The sequence below is a fragment of the Rhizomucor pusillus genome (genome assembly GCF_041956525.1).
Source record: "Rhizomucor pusillus strain CBS 183.67 unplaced genomic scaffold VTP01scaffold_1, whole genome shotgun sequence".
Taxonomy (NCBI): domain Eukaryota; kingdom Fungi; phylum Mucoromycota; class Mucoromycetes; order Mucorales; family Lichtheimiaceae; genus Rhizomucor; species Rhizomucor pusillus.
Window position 1 is genome coordinate 450,606 of NW_027192143.1, and position 18,182 is coordinate 468,787.

Genomic DNA, 18,182 nt, shown 5'->3' on the forward strand with positions numbered 1-18,182 from the left:
AGATTTGTCTCATTCTTGTCTTTCAACGTTGTAAACGAGTATGATATTGATTTAATATCCATCGTAAGCACCAATGGTATATATCTTATTGCCCTTGTTGCAAGTACGCAAAGGTCCACTGAAAACAAAAGGTATTCGGTTCAAATATTTCCATTCTTTGCTTGAGGTATTGTAGGCCCACATTTCGTTACTTTGCGTATCATTAGATTCGAATTTCGGGTCGAAAAAGTAACGGTATCATCTACAAGAATGCCATACGCTCGCTCTAGAGGATACGGTGTGGTCGTCTCCAAAGTCCATTTGTCTGCCAGCATGACTTTAGCCGAGGGGCATTCATACTGGTATCCTTTGAAAACCCGTGCATCAGGATAGGGCGAAATAGGAACTAGTTCGCCGGCAAAGACGCAGGTAGATAGCACGAGTGCCGTGATAGCCCATGTGCTGAGCATCATTTTAATCATTGTCGTCACCAAATAGGCCAGACCTGAATTAATTCAGTCAAAAGCTTTAACGAACTTAGGTTTTATATGCTGGGATTCGGGAACCCAAAGAGTTGTTCTGAAAGCCTACTGCGGATTTGTGCAACGAAAACATTCTTGTGATTCCGATGCTCTCACTCCGGCTGTATAATGCTGTTTAGATTAGTTGAGACTTTACGGTGTAGTTAAGCTTTGTAGATCGATATATTTGAGCCATAATTGCCTTTAAAACCATACATCTTAGATACCGAGCTTTGTATGAATAGCTTTGGCAAAGCCTTTTCCTTTTCTTGTGCAACTCAGGTAGTTACCATATTCGAAACAAACGTGCTGAGCTGTTGCTGGCATTGCTTAGAACAAGCCAATGTGAATAAGGTACGTGCTGCAATCTGATGCTGCCACAGTAACACAAAGCAGTATTGAGGTTCTCTTCATATGCTCAATCGATCACATTCAACGATCGACCTTTGACGCTAAGGAAAACTGTAATTTCATACAATAGAATAATAGGATATTGTAACTCGCCTTAAAAATCGCGCGCGCCGAACGACGAGCAATAATGCATGAAGGCAACAGAAACTCCGGTTGGGATAGTCGTACTGCTTCTGTCCATTGACTCTCCATGGCAGGAATCAAGTCTTTACTAAGCTCTGAGTTCATTGCTTCAAAGCAGAGCACAGAGTTTTACCACTTTGTGAAGCGACTGGCTGATGCAAATAGCAAGGCGGTAATTGTCCCTGAAGGAACATATTTGGAACAGTGGAGATCTAACAGCAGTCATGGCAGGAGGAACATTCCATCGTGACTCAAGAGCTGAAAGATATTGCGGATCATATTGGGCTGCCTGATATATCTTCGGTAATTTTTAAGAAACTATGTGCAAATCACACCGATATCTAAATGATTTCCATTCTCTGACCAGGCACGGATGAATGATTTTTTCATGCGGCTCATTTACTGTCATATGCTCGGGTACGAGGTGGACTTTGGAACGATATATGCCATAATGTCTTCTCGGAGCGCCGAAACGCGCGCTCAGCGACAAGTTGGTACAATGTCCTTAAAGACTTTGGATTTGACTATTCTCATTTGCTTATTGCTCTGAATCAAGCATATCTGGCATGCACTCTGTTCTTCAAACCGCAAGATGAAGTTGGAATACTGTGGATCAACACACTGATACGAGTAAGTCTTCGTATGGATCTCATCCTTGTAACTGCACGTTTCTCACCATTGTTAACCAGGATCTCAAGAGCGCGGATTATGAAGATAGATGCTGTGCATTAACAGCAGTTTGTTACATTGATCACAAAGAATTGCAGGAAGCTGTGTTACCAAGCGTTTTGTCATGTACGGACTTCCCAAAGTAAGGCGTGCTACGGTTGTTTTGAATTTCTTAAATCACATGAAAACTACCAAATTCTTGTAGGCAGATAGTCAGGAGGAAAGCTGTGGCGGCGCTGTTCTGCATTAGTCAATACATACCTGAAAGTTCAAAGGTGGTGATACCAGAGTTAAAGAAGGCTTTGCTGGACAAGGATGTAAGCGTGGTCTTTACTGCACTGTCCGTATGGAAGCAAATTATTTCGGCAAGTAGGCATGATAATTTTGGACTGTTCCATAACATCTAACCACACGCTACTTGTAGAAAGATGCAGAGAACTACGAGGAGTTGATTCCAATTTTTGTTGAGATTATGAACCAGATATTGGAAAGACGTATTCATCGCTCCAACTTTTACCACGGAGTACCGGCACCTTGGGCACAAGTCTCTATTTTGCAGATATTTTGTTCCTATCTTTACCACGGTTTAGGGTAAGTCAAGACATGTTGCGTAGGATGGTCATAGACAACATGTGATGCATATTTGCGTATATAGTTCTCAGCAAGAGCTTTATGCCATCGCGGTTCAGGCGCTAACTCAAGTCGAACGCAAAGTGGATGCAGCCTACGGTAAACCGAATGCTATACAAATGTTTCTAATCGATCAGTTTATTTATTTGCATTGAAGGCATTATCCTCGAATGTATCAGGCTTTTGAGCAGTATGGATACGTTGTTCTTGGAAAGCATGATATCCACCACAGAAAACGATCCCTTTTCCATACTCGATAGATTTTTATCGTCGGCGAATCACAATCTCAAATATCTTGGATTACGGGGACTTGAGTGTGTTCCATTTTCGCTGTGGCACGACGATTGGAAAGATGGGGTGCTCTTAGCAAATGCAGTGGAGCAAGGAAAAGATGACGAGACTGTTGTTCTAAAGGTAAAAAAAAATATGGAATTACGCAAAAAGGCAGCATCGTATTAAATGCATCAAAGGCTTTGAAACTTTTAGACAATGTATCGAGCGATGGGGATACAGACAAATTGTGTAAAATCTCTGAGAAAATCTTTGAAGCTTTGAGAACCACATCGAAGCTAGCTCCATCGTTAAATACTGAAATTGCTACCTGGCTTCTGCACAAAATTGGAGAAAAATATCCTTTTTACATGGATTACATTTGCGCCACTTGATTCTCGCTTGAAATCTTTAACTCATTGTAAACAGCGGCGGAACCTCGCAAGAATCCATGGACTATAGGTACAATGATTTCTTCCATAGCAGCCACGAACCGCAATATGCGTGGCAGCCACGAAGTTGCAAAAGCCTGCCAATATATACGAGAAAGTACGAGATATTTTACGTGTATGCTTTGCCCTCAAATCACTAACCTTGATCACTTTTATAGCTTTGGAGAATGAAGTGGAAGATACTTGTCTGCGTGATATTGCCGTTGATGCATTTTACAAGGTTCTATCGAGCAACGCTGTTGGCGATCTTGACCCAATATTACTCGAGTTAGCACTTCAGGTAATCTTCACAATATGTAAAGTTGCATGAGACCGTCTGGATAGCTTAGTCAGAAATATATTTGTAGAATCTTGGCCAATATGGATACCTATCCGCGTCACACTCTGAAGGGGATATCATGCATCAACTTTTGAAATGGGTTTCTGGTACAAACGGTATGACTGCATAGCGCCCGATAGTAAATATCTGGATAGCGAACTGACGAGTCTACATATAGACGAGCACCTGTTACTATGCGGTTTGGAGGCGACCAAAAACTGTATGAGTAGATCGAAGATTTGGTTGACAGATATGGAACCGATCCTTGCAGACATCATCCGACGATCATCTTCCTTAGAACTCCAGCATGTGCGTAAGCAGCTCAACTATGTGCATGGAGGATGCTAACAGGAGAAAGTAGATTTCCAAAGAATTGAATGACATGATTCAAGATAGGGAATTCGAAAAAATAATTTCCAATGCAAATAGCAGCATCTCTCGGGAACCTCTCAAGGTATAATTTGGAGTTTCTAATCGTAAAGCCTGCTCGCCAACCCCTCATAAATTCTGCAAATGTAGCTCTATGCCAATCCTAACAGACCACAAATACCTGGACGCTACGCCGAATCTGCTAGCTGTAAGTCAACTTGTAAAATACAATATGCACGATGTCCTTGCATACTCAAACTTGATGTAGCAGGAGCATATCCAAAAGGTCCTCTAGAGACTATCAAGGAAGTTAGCCACTGGGCAAGTAAACGCACAGTTGGGCCTCTCATACGGAGCAGTTCTAAATTGCAAAGGTAATACCGAATGCAAGCGTCGTTTGACTGCTCCCGTCACCTAATCAAACTCACATACTATACAGTCCGTCTATGCAGATATCAGCGGCATCATCAAGAGCTTTAAGCCCGAGTATGGAGCCATCCCGTAACGCTGCATGGCGAGGAAATCAGGTAAGATGCCTAAAGTATTTGCAACAGCGTAAATTTCTGGACTTGCTAAACTTTTAATGACCAGGAATCTTTAGTCTCCAGTTTGATGGCATTGGAGTTGGATGACAGCTTTGAAGAGATACCACGACTGGATACTGAAAGCTTTGGCAGACTCTGGCTTGATTACGAACACGAGATTAAGTTTACCCTAGATACACGGACAGAGGATGCGCAGCAAGTTGCATCTGCCATCAACCGGCAGTGGGGCACCTACACTGTCCAGATCATTGCTAATGAAGTAATAGCTGCAACTTTGTCGCCATCGCCTTTGTTGCTTCATGCAGCAATCATGGCATCAGGCAGCGCCAGTGTAACCATGAGGGCATCCTCAGAGTCCAAACTGCCAAATGTACATTATTTGAGGGAACTGTAAACTTTTTTTGTCGTCTTCAATGTACTAGCCCTGTTTTACCCTTTTCTTGATTTCAATGCTATCTTGCAATGTGCTGAGGCATAATGCGAACGCAACCAGTATAATATTTGCGTATATCAAGCAGTTTGGTTATCAAATATCCCGTACGCACACTAGACGCTAGCTTTCGAAAAAGGTGGAAGATACGCTCCTTCCAAAAATGGAAGTAACATCTGCCCGTCGTTAATCGTCAGAAATGCTTTGTAATACACTGAATCTCAATTGACATTGTAATTGTCACGTAGGAGCTCCTAAAAGTCTTCTTACATCGATACATGGCCTATACCATTGGAAACAAAGGGACTATCTCAAAGCTTTACAGATATTTAATTCGAGGAGACACACAAAGGAGACTAGTTAAACTGCATCGTTTCTTTTTTCATACATATTTGGAAGGTAGTAAACAAACAGTTTCAAAAAAAAAAAAGAAACGGGTATCCTATACATTGTTCTTTCCCCTTGATTGTTCTCTCCATATTTTCTGATGCTTCCTTAATATTGAAAGAAGCTCGTGGAACAGGGTTGATGACATTCAAAGATAAAATTTTGCGTGGTCTACCGAGATATAGATGTTCGTTTAGCTTGCATAGGAAGACTCTTCTTCACCGGGCCCATCTTGAGCATTCAAGCACGCTTGTATAAGGTTCTTGCCTTCCGGTTTCGTGACGAGAGGTTGGAGTTTCGGTGTAGTGAATGTGTATACGAGCCCTGTCTCTGATACGACCAAAAGAAGTACCTGAGTTCCTGTCAGAGTGCTCAACTCATACGCCTGTGGCAAGGTGAATATCAGTCTGCTGCTGCTATTGCTGCTGCGGAACTCGTCAATTTTTCACTGGTCACTGAAGCCATTACCTTCTTCATAATTCCTGCTTTGCGTTTAGAAAACGTGATATGGCGTCTGGTCTTGTCTGTAATGTACTCGATCTTGATTTTGCGTCGACCAGCATGCTTGTTCTTCGCCGGTGTCTTCTTATGGCCCTCGTCGTCTTCGTCATCATCTTCTGCTTGAACATTGTCAAACACGATGGAGTCCGTTCCAGAATTTGGCATGGATGGTGCGTTGTGAGTAGGAATTGAAGGATCAAACGAGTTACGATTTAGAGACATAGCAGTGGCAGGTAAAGGAGCACCAAGATAGTCGCTGTGAGGTTTAGATTCGCTACTTTGACCACCAAGCGTCATTTGTGTACGCGATTAGTTTGGACAAGCAGAAAAGTAAAAGGCATTGATCGGGAAATCAAGCTTTACCATTTTTAGGCTTTTGGAAAAACGAAAGGGGTCGGGCAAGGAGCATGGACTATACAGAATGATTGGAAAGTATAAGAAAAAGCTTCAAGTTTAATCTGTAGATGTAGTAGCTGTTGTCGCTGATGTAGTATTGGCTGCAGGTGAAAGGCGCGCGCGCTTCGAGTGGTAAGTTTCACCAACCTCCTCGATCGCAGACACATTGCCGTGGTTATTGTTGCTATTTACAAAAACTTGCCATCGACGGGTATTTTGTTGCTGAGTTGTTGCTTGGGGGATAGATTGAGACGGCATGGAGTCAATGAACGATGATGATATGATAACTGGCGGTGCTGCAATAGGTTGGTCTGTAGTCGGTTGCGAAGGTATACTAGGTTGAAAGTTTATCAACATAGAGCCAGGTCCCACCGAAGCTGCCTGGTCATTTCGTAGTGTTATTGATTGTTTTCCTTTGTCGTTTCCTTGAAAAGACGAGAGATCATTGATATAGTTTTGCCTAACTGCCTTTAAATGTGCACAGTAACGCTCAAGTAGTTTGCGTAATGTCCGCTCATCTAGAGGCTTGGGCAGGATATCTGTCATGCCAGATAGGATATACTCGTGCACATCCTGATCTGTTGTGTTTGCTGTCATGGAAATGATCGGTGTCCACGTGTCATACTGTCTAATGTTTCGCGTGGCTGATATACCATCCAGTTTTGGCATCATTATATCCTATAAAGGTTCGGTTTCATCAAAATGAGAAAAGATCTGCAGGGAAATATGGGGAAACCGCCGAGATTGTAATGCTATACATACCATCAACACAAGGTCGTAGGAGCCTGAGCCTAATTTGGTGATGGCTTCGAGGCCATCAACTGCTACGTCAATGGTGCATCCAGCAACCTGCAGTAACTTTGTTGACAGACGACGGAAGATAAGATCGTCATCGACGACTAGGACTCTCGGTGGTATCGACCAGGCGGTTCCAGTCATTTTTGGCTGCGGAATCAGTTGCGGGACAGCTATATTAGTGATTCCGGAAACTGGTAACGTATTTGGTCCAGCAAAATCGTGGTTCTGTTGTTTGATAGGTTGTACTTGGTATCCATCAGCGTTCATTTGTGCTTGTTCAACCATCTGCGTCATTCGTTGAATTTGACCATTGTTGGCTTCAGAAACACTCTGATAAGTCTCCAGAAGCTTTTTCATTTCGCTGGAGCCCATCAACTCGAAACCTGGATCACAAAATGTTAACAAATGCATGCGCTGTAATTAAATACGTGATTTTTGTTTTACCATCTGTCGATATATTGCCTTTGGTAACGCGTTGTGCAATGTCCCTAACCAATTCATCTTGTGCTGCCAAATTGGCGCGGAATTGATTTATCGCATTCAAGACTGCTGTGTATTTTGTGTCACATTCTTGCAAACGTCTTTCCATCGAATTTTGCACCTTTTGAAGGTGCTGGACCTGGTCCTGCAGTTTGTCGGCCATTGCAGCAAAGTCGCAGGATGCTGCTATCAAGGATGACTGTCGGTTTTCGTTATTCTCTGACGATGAACGGACGTTGGCATCGGTTATACCCGATCCAGCTTGACGTGCTGCTGCGATTTTTCCGGCAGCTTTCCTCTGGAGACGAAAATATATTTAGATCATTGCTATTTACATATTCATATCCCGTTTACTTTACTTTAATACCCTCCAGGAGGTCTTTTCGGTTGATCTTGAAATTCGGATGCTGGAACTCCCATGCCTGTGCAGAGTGTGAGCATTTCCAATCCATGGATGAAGCGATATGCACATGCAAAATAACTTGCCTGGTCGCCATATACACGCCGTCGTCGATCGTCGGGGTTTCGGACCTTGTGGAAGTCGTACTTGTTAAGTTGTCGAACAAAGCTTGAGAAGTTCGAGTGCTTGAAATGACTGGGCAAAATGACCTTGGAGAACTCGCTCGGATCTTTGACAACAAAAGTATCCCCTTTCGGGCCCCAGCAGAATATATGCGGATACGCGCATTCCTCAAGCATGCTGATGAATAGTGGCAAATTAGATCTGGCGCAATCAGGTACATTGGGAGATCACGTTATACTACCAAAACAACTTCTTTACAAAGTCTGGTATGCCGCCTTGGTGGTTTCCCTTTTTATGCGCTGGAGCAGCAAGACTATTGTATTCATTGTCGGCTATACTCGATTGCAACGTCGAATGGGTTTCCTCCACATTTATCATATTGGTGCTGGATAGACTGGTCCGATTGTTCTGTCTGTTTAGGTATGATACGAACAGAAGTGTACAGTAAAAAGAAATATCGAAGGATTCAGACAGAAAATCAAGAAAAAAAAGAGAAAAGGTCGCCCTGGGCTAAAGTACAGAGGATGTCTGGACTCCGACGCCAACATTTTCCACCAGGGATAAGCGTCTGAAGGCATTATTCACAAATTTGTCAATTGATTCTCTCAAGTACGACTTATTGATCTCTTCGTTTTCTTTATGCAATTACACAATAATTTTTGTTTTTCATCAATTGTTTGCTTGCTGTAGGCAATGGATGAGTACTTTTTTTCTCCAACTGAAGAGTGAGTCATTAATCGGCTCTCACCAGTTCCCTGTCAACTTGAGAGTTCATTTGAATATATTATCTCATATTTGGCAGAGTTATATATGCGTCCAACAAAGTTTGTTTGCTCATTGTTGAAATGTTTCAGAATTGTCTACTAAGTTGCGATCTTTTTATCCTTGACGGATGATACCGTCAGCTAGGTCAAGCTGCTTTTGCGACTTGCATACGGGCAGACTAAAGTGCAAAAGTGCCTCGTTGTCTGAGAAAAAAATGTGACATTGATGCTTTCAAAGAGCTAACCAAGCGCAAAAGTCATGTAAAAGTACAACAAGATAATTTATTGAATACAGTTAAAAAGTAAAGATAGAGATACAGTACCGTAACACGTAGATAAGTCGGGAACAGGGAGTATTCCTTTAGTTGTTCTCGTATCCGGAAGCCAAAGGTGCAAAGCCGATACGGTTCTTGCCAAAGTCGTAAACGTTGACGAAGAAGCGCAAGAAGAGGTTGCCAACAATGAACTGGTTACCGCCATCGGGAAGTACGATGAACATGCAAGTCTCGCCCGACTTATCGACTGGAAGAAGCATCTTGCTAATAGGAACCGAGACGTCAATGGTATCGCTGCTGGAACCAGACTTTTGCAGAACAAGGCTGAAGGTGGTCTTGGAATCCTGGTACTTGGAGCAAGGAACAGTATAACCCTGCTGCGACTCGGTAGCATCGGGGAGTGCAGCCTTTACAACCTTCTCGGCAAAGCTGGAGGGTGCGATGAAGAAGTTGGTGCCGGTATCGATGGTGAATGCCTGGGCGCCGTCGAAGCTGACAGCGTCAGATCCATCAATTTTGACACCGGTGACAGGGGCATCCCAGAAGAAGTAGCCGCCTCGGCTCTTCAAAACGTCAGTGTATTGAATGTCTCCTCCGAGAAGGGTGTTGTTGACGCCACCAAAGACAACTTGGCCGCCACCGTCGTTGGTGTTCATGTACACAGAGAAGACAGGAGAAGAGATCAAGCCCTGCTTGTAGAGGTTAACGTGGACAGTGTTGTAAGTATCTCCGTATTCGGCTTCCATGGCAGTGTTGTCAGGGTAGGCTGCGCCGAAGATACCATCAAGGAAGAGTTCAGAGTCGGGAGACTGCTCAGCAGTTGGGCCGCTGACGTTGTCGACGTAAGCCAAAGTTTGCTGCTTCACGGTAGCACCGCCGACAGTAATGCTGTCTCGGAAGTAGATACCGTTAGCACCGCCGGTACCGTAGGTGATGTTCAGGTTGTAGTCGGTTTCTTTGAAGGTGGAAGAAGAGGAAGGATCGAAGAAGCGTTTGCCAACGCAGCCCTCAGAGTTATCGCAGCCTTTGTGGGGAACCCAAGTATCGGAACTGCCGGTATCGAACAAAAGATAAAAGTCTTGTCCAGGAGTACCGATGGAAACTGGAATGGCGTACTCCTCCAAGTCAAAGTCGTACAAGCCAGGTGTATCAACGGAACCATCTCCCTCAGCGAACGCCTTGATACCGCCCAATTTTTCGGCAGCCTGCTGTCCGTGTTTGGTTTGAGAGTATTTGCGGTTGACGGATGTCAAGGGAAGAGCCAATAGCTTGTCATCGGCATCAGATTGCTTGGATACTGGGCGAGCACTGGTAAGTGCAAAAGAAGCAGCGGTCAAAAGGATTGCAGAGGAGATCTTGGAGAAGAGCATGTTGAGGATTTGATGAGGTCTCAGAGTCTCGCATCCGGCTGGTTTTATATGAAAAAGGGATCTACGCAGTTTGGCCCGGGCCACTAGAAGATCTGTGTGCCGTTCCGTCTGCAAAATTGACATTTTGAAAAACGTTAGAGTCCATAATTGTATGATTTTACCTGGAAAGGGTGTTTGCAAGACTGGGTACTGCCTTGGACCGCGGGGTGTATTACCATATTGATTAAACAGACAAAGTCATAAAAAGGCAGAAATTGTGTGTGTCACCTATGGCATGAACTTGTAACATCTAATGCATAACACCACTCTTTCCACTTTCTCACGAATACAGTCATTTAGATCGGTAAAACGCTGTACAAATGCCTCATTGACAACTCCGATAACTTACTTGCTTTCTGAAATGGAATTTTAGTCGCGAAAAAAGAAGGATTCCAGTATCACTCTCAATGCATTAACTGTGGCTTTCCGACGAACGTTAAAGCGATCAAGCGCATATTGTACAAGCCAGGTACGAGGTAACCAACTTTATTTTTGCGGGTACAACATGGCGTCAATTGAATTTCCATTGCTATCTATACTAACATTAAGCTATTGCTACATATCTGAACTCAATGCCTAGTTGCTCCAATTTTTGTTTACGAAAGCTGAAAGTGTGCTTTGTATAGCTGAAGTAGGATAATTTTGCGGCTTATCTAGTTGTTCTAGATCGTTTTGCTGGATGCAGCGCCACTAATTGCTCCATATAAACATGAAATGCATTGGGCGGGATGACAACAGAGTAACACACACTATTTTTACATAGAAGAATCATATGCTTCTTGCATTTCAGTCGCCATTTGAGTTTCAAGGCAATAATGCCTCCATAAAGCAACTATAGCATCCGATTTGTATCTACACAATTATTCGTGCTTTATTTTATTGGAAAGTATGCCTTTATCGAGTATGGCATGTTCTTACAGCATTGCTAGAACTTTGAATCCATTTGAGTTTTCACTGCACGAGGGAACTATGCATAATGCATTTCTGATATCTTGCTTGAAGTCGACCTCTCGCTTAGTGATAAGATGAAGGAGAAGTTGACGACAGAGATAACAGCTGTTGATATGTAGTTCGAGTAAATATGTATCATGGTATTTCCGATAAATCCCGTATGTATATCCAGCTAATAGTCCAATATCTTGCAGATAGTGGCTCAAACTCTGCATATCATGGTGTCTAAAATGGCGCTTCGTGCCAAAGATGGATATTCGGGACTAGAATGAGAAATATCATGTACGTTTGTGAATCTGCATCATGCAATGACCGCCAACGCCTAAGCATCCACGTTTAAGGGTCCATCTCCTCTTTGATAGTCCTTGCGAGTAATAGATTAATCGGCAGATCGGCAATTATGAATGGAAGGATTATACTCGTGTTTCATCAACTATTAATATCGTAGTACTTTATGCAGGCAAATTACTGTCAGGAACGCGTCTACATTTGCTCAGAAGGTCAGGTCTCTTTTTCTCGATTTCCAGGAACTTTCGATAATATTTGGTGAGCTTCAATAAAAGTTGTTTGGCAACAAGCCGTTTAGCCTTTTCCAACGGTATTCAAAGCCAAGCGTCTTGACTTGGGGTTTATTGTTATGGTATCAATCGTAACGAAAGTAGCCTCCTCGAGACTCCAATGCAGCTGAAATTTCCTGTAAGACAGATCTGTCGTAGTGACCGCCACTCGAAAAGTGAATCCGGATAGTCGTATGATTCGGTAGACTGTTTACAAGGCGTAAGATTCCTCTGTCGGACGGGTTTACAAATACAAGCATGTTAAGTTCGCGAAGCATCTTGCAGTGCTGCAAGTATAGTAAAACATCGTCCGTCACAAATTCCACTTTACATAGATCGAGCACGCGAAGGTTATGACAGGCTGAAAGACATCTTTTGAAACTATTGCTCCATGTTTCCAATAAGTTGTCGTCAAGATCTTTACTGTTTTTGATATGAAGCCGTTCCAATGCTTCTATTGTCGAAAGGCATTCAAATGCTTCTGTCGAAAGCGCTTCCGTTGTAATCGATAGTGATTGCAAGGTGTATCTTGCGGATTTCAACAGTTTTACAACAGTCTCTGCGCTGCAATTGATGCATAATTCACGTAATCCCGGCAATGAAGCTGGATACATAGTTTCCGCTAATGGATTGCAGGTCATTGAAAAATCGTCATGATAATGAAGACACTGGATAAAGGGACAATATCGACGTATGGCTTCCAGCTCTAAATCTGGTTCGTTCTTCTCGGTCACTGAACGCAGTTCCAAATGCCGAAGCTTTGGACATCGACGCAGTAAAAGCTCAAGTGGATGAACCTCATCTCTGCTCTTCCTGATAATGGCGTCCATACAAATATACTCCAATTTGGTGGGTTCGCTCATAGCAGCTTCCATGGATGATGGACGATCATAAGCGTGCGCATTATCGTCTGTTGTCGCCCATCGTAGCTGTGTCAAATTAGTGCAGGTATCTAGTACAACCTCCATTATATAGCTCAGAGACAGACTGCAATATTCTAACGACAAGCTGGTCAGCGAGCTGCTTAAAAATTCCAAAGTCCTTGTCAAAGATTTCCTTGTCAAATCTTTGGAATCCTGCTCTGGATAATCTTCGATTGCTTTCCACGTCTTCGTGTGAGTAAAAAGCTAACAATGATGTTGGCAATGAACACTTACTCAGCTCCTCTATGTAGCAACATTGATTTTTGACTATGTACTCTTTTTCAATAACATCCAATGCATCCGTGAATAAAAAGCATCTACGGATACCACGACCGCCCTTTTTAAGATATTCGACGATGTATTCTTGATCCAGAGAGGCCTCACACCGGGATTCAGTGCATCCGCAAAAGTCTATCCAATTATTCAAATATTGTCTCCATGCCTTTGATACATCGAGGAGAGTAATGCGATCTTGGATACTGAGCTGAGAAAGAATACATGTCAATATCTCGTTGGGCACAGTGTGGAGAAAATCGAAACGCCGTCGAGATACTATAAAAGCAAGCTCTTGTAATCTCCAATATAATTGGCTTTTATCGGAAACATTCGCCAAGGCAAAAACCAGTGCTTCAGATGCTTTTTCGTATTGCCTTCTTGCTAAATGAATTTCTGCCATCCATATGTAACTTTTGGCAGAACCTGGATTCAATCTTTGGAGTGCTTTTGCATCTTCTAGAGCATTTTCGAGTCTTCCAGCGCGTTTGTAGGCTGCTATGCGGCAGTTAAGAGCATTAAAATCTTCTGGAAATGACAGGAGATGACTGGTCAAGTTCTCAATAGCAATCTCGTAATTGCGGGCTAGGATCTCCATCCGAGCTCGGGTTGCAGCAGATGCAGATCCCGTTCTGACACGAGCCCGTTCTACCGGCGTTAACTGTCCTTGCTCTGATTTGCGTTTGGAAGGAGGATGGAGCATGAAAGGAAAAGTTGACGGTACGCGTTTCCCCCGAGGGACGAGTTGAGTCTCACAGATGTGTGACAAACAGGCGGATCGGACTCATTCCGAGTCCTACTTGTCACGGAGAACGCGTCAACTCTTCCCGCTCAGTATGCCAGGCAATACGAACGAGAGCAATTTTAAAAAGCTCTGCAAAATCAGCACTGATTATGGAATAAACTTCACCAAATATTGCAGCGATAAGACTGGTTTGACAGTCGTCCTTGCAGACATTGAAGGTGTGTATCTTGATCTGCTTCGAGATCTCTGCTCCGGACGATCCTACCTATCGCCGAGATCGATCCTGTATTCACATTATGTTCCCTAGGTCCTCTCGTAAACGGTTACTTTACGTTGGCAACCGAATGTATGTGCAATGTAATTTAGAGATACTCGGCATATATTTATCCTTTATGCAGGTTTTGATGATTATGGATGCCCGCATACTTTAGAGCAGTGAGTAAAAGAAGATTAAGCATGATTGCTGAATATCTAAACGCATCCCCAGCTTGATTTTCCTTGGCAGTGAACAGTTTCCATACAAGGTGCATCAGAGTCTCTCACGTGTTCTTAACTTTGAGCTAATTATATATCATCTGCAGGGCGTATTAGATTCTCTGGCAAACAGAGCGATTGCACAAGGAACAAATGCTTGGACAGACCTCGATCATACTTGTTACAGTATGGACTACATAAGTCTATGTAATGATAGAGCAGTGCTAATGTGTCCCTTTCTAGCTATTAACACCGCTGGCAGTGATGGATTTTTGAGACTACTTCCCATCTACGTAGACCATATCTTGTATCCAACCTTGACGGAAAGTGGATATCACACTGAAGTTCATCATATTAATGGAAAAGGAGAGGATGCTGGTAAGTGTGGATTATTTGCCTCATATGAAAAATTATTAATTCGATTGCCTTCATTAGGTGTAAGTGCACTAATTACCGTGATTTTGAGATCGTTATTAAAAGATATCTCGGAATAGGTCGTGTATAGTGAAATGCAGGTTCGTAATTGTTAACACGGATCATATTTGGATCAGACGACGCTAAGCTACTTTATTAGGGTTGTCAAAATACAGGCGATGATCGCATACATCTGCGGATGCGACGCATTATTTTCCCAGAAAATTGCGGTTATAGATCAGAAACTGGTGGTTTAATGGAGCGTTTGAGAGAACTTTCCGTCGATAAAAGTAAGGTTGAAAGATAGATGATGCATAGTAGATAACTAAAAGCAGTTCTAATTTTTGCAGTTCGTGACTACCATAAAAATTATTATCGACCGGACAATCTTTGTCTTATTATTACTGGTACTGTGGATCATGAACTAGTATTGAAAGCTCTAGACCCGGTGGAACAGAAAATTTTGAGCAAAGGACCACTGCCTGCAATGCAAAGACCGTGGATCGAGACCGGCAACTTTCCAAATCTTGAGAAAAGCATAGAGGAGACAGTACTGTTTCCAGACGAAGATGAATCCATGGGTACAGTTTTGATAGCGTGGAACGGTCCAAGATGCCATGTAAGTACGAGCCTGGAATATACTTGGGAAATCAAGTTCTAAAAACGATCCGTAGGACTATTTGCAAATTAAAGCTTTGGAAGTGCTGGACGTCTATTTGACGGAATCTCCTGTCGCTGTATTGCAAAAGGAATTTGTAGAAATTGAGGAACCTCTTTGTACAGACATAGACTTTCATACTATGGACCATCTCAAAACGACCTTAATTTTGACAGCGTCAAACGTCCCTGTTGAAGAATTGGAAGAATTTCCTGTTCACTTTTTCGAACTTTTGCGCCGAATTGTCGACGAAGAAGATATTGACATGCAACGTATGTCAACTGTTATCGAGAAGGAAATGCTAAAGGTAATGCAGAGCATTCGAGTTTATCGTCAATTTTGCACATTAACAAGCCATTGATACTAGCTTCTGGACAGTATTGAAACGGATGCTCACGATACTGCGGCAGCTATTTGCATATCAGGTTCGTAGAATAAACTTACAGCATCGTCGTTGCAACTAATTGCGATTTTTGCAGATTTCCTTTACGGCGAACCTGATGGACGCGATCTCAAAGACTCTGTAAAAGATCAAGAGTATCTGAACCAGCTAGCCAAATACACAAAATCTGACTGGCTCGATGTTCTGAAGAGGTGCGATAAAGAATCCGTTATTACATTTGTAATATCCTAATATATAGTGAATTTTCAGATGGTACTTGGACCCTCCCCATGTTACTCTCTACGGCCGTCCATCCGCTGAATTTGCAGAGAAGCTTTCCAAAGAGGAGAAGGAACGAATTGAGCAGCAGCGTCGTAATCTTGGAGAGAAAAAGCTTCAGGAGATGCAAAAGAAGCTCGACGAGGCAATGGCGGCAAACGATGTCGCTCTGCCCAGAAATATTCTTGAAAACTTCACCATTCCTCCAGTCTCTTCTATCAATTTTATCAACGTTCTTACTGCAAGGAACAATGCTGATGGTAGCATGTAAGCAAAACTGGTTCTAACGCAAACCATCGCATTTTTCTCAATTCTGCTTTAGCAACAATGCTGTGCAACAATATGTAGACAAGGATAACAAGACGGATGTGCCATTATTTATCCAGTTCGACCGTAGGTGCCTTGATGGAAAGTTCTTGGACGTTGTCTAACCAGAATGATCAGATATCAAATCACGCTTCGTCAAAACCACTGCGCATATAAGTGCATCTTCAGTGCCTTCGCACTTGTTGCCATACACACGCCTACTTCTCAAGACTATATTTTCGCTTCCGATTCAAAAAGGTGACCAACTAATCCCTTACGAAGATGTCGTCAAGACTCTCGGAGAAGACCTTATCGAATACGACGCCAGTTTGGGAACGAGTTGCGGGTTCAGAGAGATGCTCGTCCTTACCTTCAAGACTGTCGCTTCGAAATACGACAAAGGTATCCAATGGTTACAAGATATACTGTGGAACACCCAATTTACTGCAGAACGGTAAGCGTATAGTACGTAGTTCTACCAAATTCTTTCTACTTACAAATAGCTTAGTGTGCGAATCGTCGCTTTACAAATTTTGAATGATATCCCTCAGTCTAAGCGCGATGGTCACGGTGTATGTTGCTTGCATTCAATTTATTAGAGAACTACATTGACTTTACAAAACTAGATGGTGCAAGCGGTCATGCGTGCTCTGCAATTTGATGTCAAGAAATCTATCAACACTGCACGCAATATTCTATTCCAGGCCAACTTTTTGCAAGAGGTAGTCAAAAAACTCGACGAGGATCCAACACCAGTCTTGAATGATCTGAACGCCTTCCGCGCAGCACGTGAGTATGAATCGAATGCACAGCGGCTAAGATTACTTAACAGTATATCATATAGTCTGCCATCCTGATAACATCCGCATTCATGTTTCCGGAAATATTTTGGAATTAAGCACGCCCAGATCTTCATTTGCTGGTCTTTGCTCGAAAATGGTGACTATTGAGATGGATAGCGATTAAGTATTTTCATGTCTTACTTAACTCAACTTTCTTGTTTAGAAACCACAAAGAACACTCGCTCCAGTTGTAGCAGCACAGCAGGTTCTCAATGCAGCAGGAAAGGAACCTGGAAAAATTGTAAGCTTAAAGCAACGTGCGATAATCTATTATCATTTTCTCATGCAACGTCTCAGGGAGTCCTTGTCAACTTGCCGTCGATTGAAAATTCCTTTTCACTACACACTATTAAAGGTGAGGCAAACATCATGGGCCGCACGCGGTTGATGCTGACTTTATTGCTGCAAAGGTCCAAGCAGTTTTGAGGATCCAGATATTCCTGCTCTCCTTGTTATGGCCGAGTTGCTTGACACAATGGAGGGTATCTTTTGGAAATTTATTCGTGGTCAAGGTCTAGCGTATTCTTGCTTCCTGAGCACCGACGTTGAAGCCGGGTTGATCAGCTTTACAATTTATCAATCACCTGACACTTTTAAGGCATTTGCACAAGCGAAATCTGTCACTGACCAACTTGTGAACAAACAGGTCAGCTGGCTTGGTTGTACAGATAATGACAGAAAAAGATTGACAGTTCTGCGTGCATAGATGGAAATCGAGCCATCGGCAATTGATGGAGCTAAGAGCGCTGTTATATACAGTCTCGTCGCTCGGGAAAATACAATGGAGCGCGCAGCACTGCAGTCGTTTGTGAACCAGGTACTCAAGCAAGTTCCTGCTTCGTACAACCGAACCTTGCTGTCTGCTATACAGGTAAAAGTCAATTCCCAGAATTATGCAAGAAACGTGCTAAATTCCTTTGTAGGCTACGACGCTCGATGATTTGCATCGCGTGTTGAACAAGTACTTTGTCAACATGTTTAGACCTGGAACATGCAACATCGTCGTTGTCAGCTCGCCGACCAAAGCTCAAGAAATTCAGCAAGGCTTTTCATCTCTTGGTTTTGAACTCGAATTGAAATCTCTCAATGATTTCTCCTATGAGATATGTGCATAAAGCAAACACATG

General features: G+C 42.9%; 7 protein-coding genes across 7 annotated transcripts; 2 read left to right on the forward strand and 5 right to left on the reverse strand.

The window, feature by feature from the left end:
- Positions 1-51: 51 nt before the first annotated feature.
- On the reverse strand, positions 52-461 carry VTP01DRAFT_205 (uncharacterized protein; the record flags this gene model as incomplete). The annotated part of the gene is made up of 2 exons (XM_069380468.1): positions 52-190; positions 259-461. The coding sequence occupies 2 exons, from the start codon at positions 459-461 to the stop codon at positions 52-54; spliced, it is 342 nt and encodes a 113-aa protein (XP_069244625.1).
- A 640-nt stretch (positions 462-1,101) lies between these two features.
- On the forward strand, positions 1,102-4,682 carry VTP01DRAFT_206 (uncharacterized protein; the record flags this gene model as incomplete). The annotated part of the gene is made up of 19 exons (XM_069380479.1): positions 1,102-1,206; positions 1,266-1,337; positions 1,402-1,528; positions 1,591-1,664; positions 1,724-1,845; positions 1,909-2,068; positions 2,128-2,294; positions 2,359-2,432; positions 2,491-2,747; positions 2,804-2,961; positions 3,031-3,152; positions 3,214-3,335; positions 3,403-3,490; positions 3,553-3,683; positions 3,736-3,828; positions 3,894-3,951; positions 4,012-4,117; positions 4,183-4,270; positions 4,335-4,682. The coding sequence occupies 19 exons, from the start codon at positions 1,102-1,104 to the stop codon at positions 4,680-4,682; spliced, it is 2,472 nt and encodes an 823-aa protein (XP_069244626.1).
- Positions 4,683-5,298: 616 nt separating this feature from the next.
- Positions 5,299-5,903, reverse strand: VTP01DRAFT_207 (uncharacterized protein; the record flags this gene model as incomplete). The annotated part of the gene is made up of 2 exons (XM_069380490.1): positions 5,299-5,490; positions 5,574-5,903. The coding sequence occupies 2 exons, from the start codon at positions 5,901-5,903 to the stop codon at positions 5,299-5,301; spliced, it is 522 nt and encodes a 173-aa protein (XP_069244627.1).
- Positions 5,904-6,059: 156 nt separating this feature from the next.
- VTP01DRAFT_208 (uncharacterized protein) lies at positions 6,060-8,181 on the reverse strand (the record flags this gene model as incomplete). Its single annotated transcript, XM_069380501.1, has 6 exons — positions 6,060-6,680; positions 6,765-7,183; positions 7,245-7,578; positions 7,640-7,702; positions 7,767-7,980; positions 8,045-8,181. 6 exons carry the CDS (start codon positions 8,179-8,181, stop codon positions 6,060-6,062), a joined length of 1,788 nt encoding a protein of 595 aa, XP_069244628.1.
- Positions 8,182-8,928: 747 nt separating this feature from the next.
- On the reverse strand, positions 8,929-10,212 carry VTP01DRAFT_209 (uncharacterized protein; the record flags this gene model as incomplete). Its single annotated transcript, XM_069380512.1, has 1 exon — positions 8,929-10,212. The coding sequence occupies one exon, from the start codon at positions 10,210-10,212 to the stop codon at positions 8,929-8,931; it is 1,284 nt and encodes a 427-aa protein (XP_069244629.1).
- A 1,633-nt stretch (positions 10,213-11,845) lies between these two features.
- On the reverse strand, positions 11,846-13,658 carry VTP01DRAFT_210 (uncharacterized protein; the record flags this gene model as incomplete). The annotated part of the gene is made up of 2 exons (XM_069380524.1): positions 11,846-12,858; positions 12,917-13,658. 2 exons carry the CDS (start codon positions 13,656-13,658, stop codon positions 11,846-11,848), a joined length of 1,755 nt encoding a protein of 584 aa, XP_069244630.1.
- A 55-nt stretch (positions 13,659-13,713) lies between these two features.
- VTP01DRAFT_211 (uncharacterized protein) lies at positions 13,714-18,170 on the forward strand (the record flags this gene model as incomplete). Its single annotated transcript, XM_069380535.1, has 22 exons — positions 13,714-13,918; positions 14,008-14,046; positions 14,099-14,135; positions 14,188-14,360; positions 14,418-14,611; positions 14,669-14,689; positions 14,749-14,878; positions 14,939-15,207; positions 15,263-15,553; positions 15,614-15,671; positions 15,726-15,840; positions 15,899-16,174; positions 16,230-16,300; positions 16,352-16,667; positions 16,722-16,785; positions 16,840-17,002; positions 17,058-17,152; positions 17,219-17,296; positions 17,353-17,410; positions 17,466-17,701; positions 17,762-17,926; positions 17,979-18,170. 22 exons carry the CDS (start codon positions 13,714-13,716, stop codon positions 18,168-18,170), a joined length of 3,246 nt encoding a protein of 1,081 aa, XP_069244631.1.
- Between the last annotated feature and the right edge of the window lie 12 nt (positions 18,171-18,182).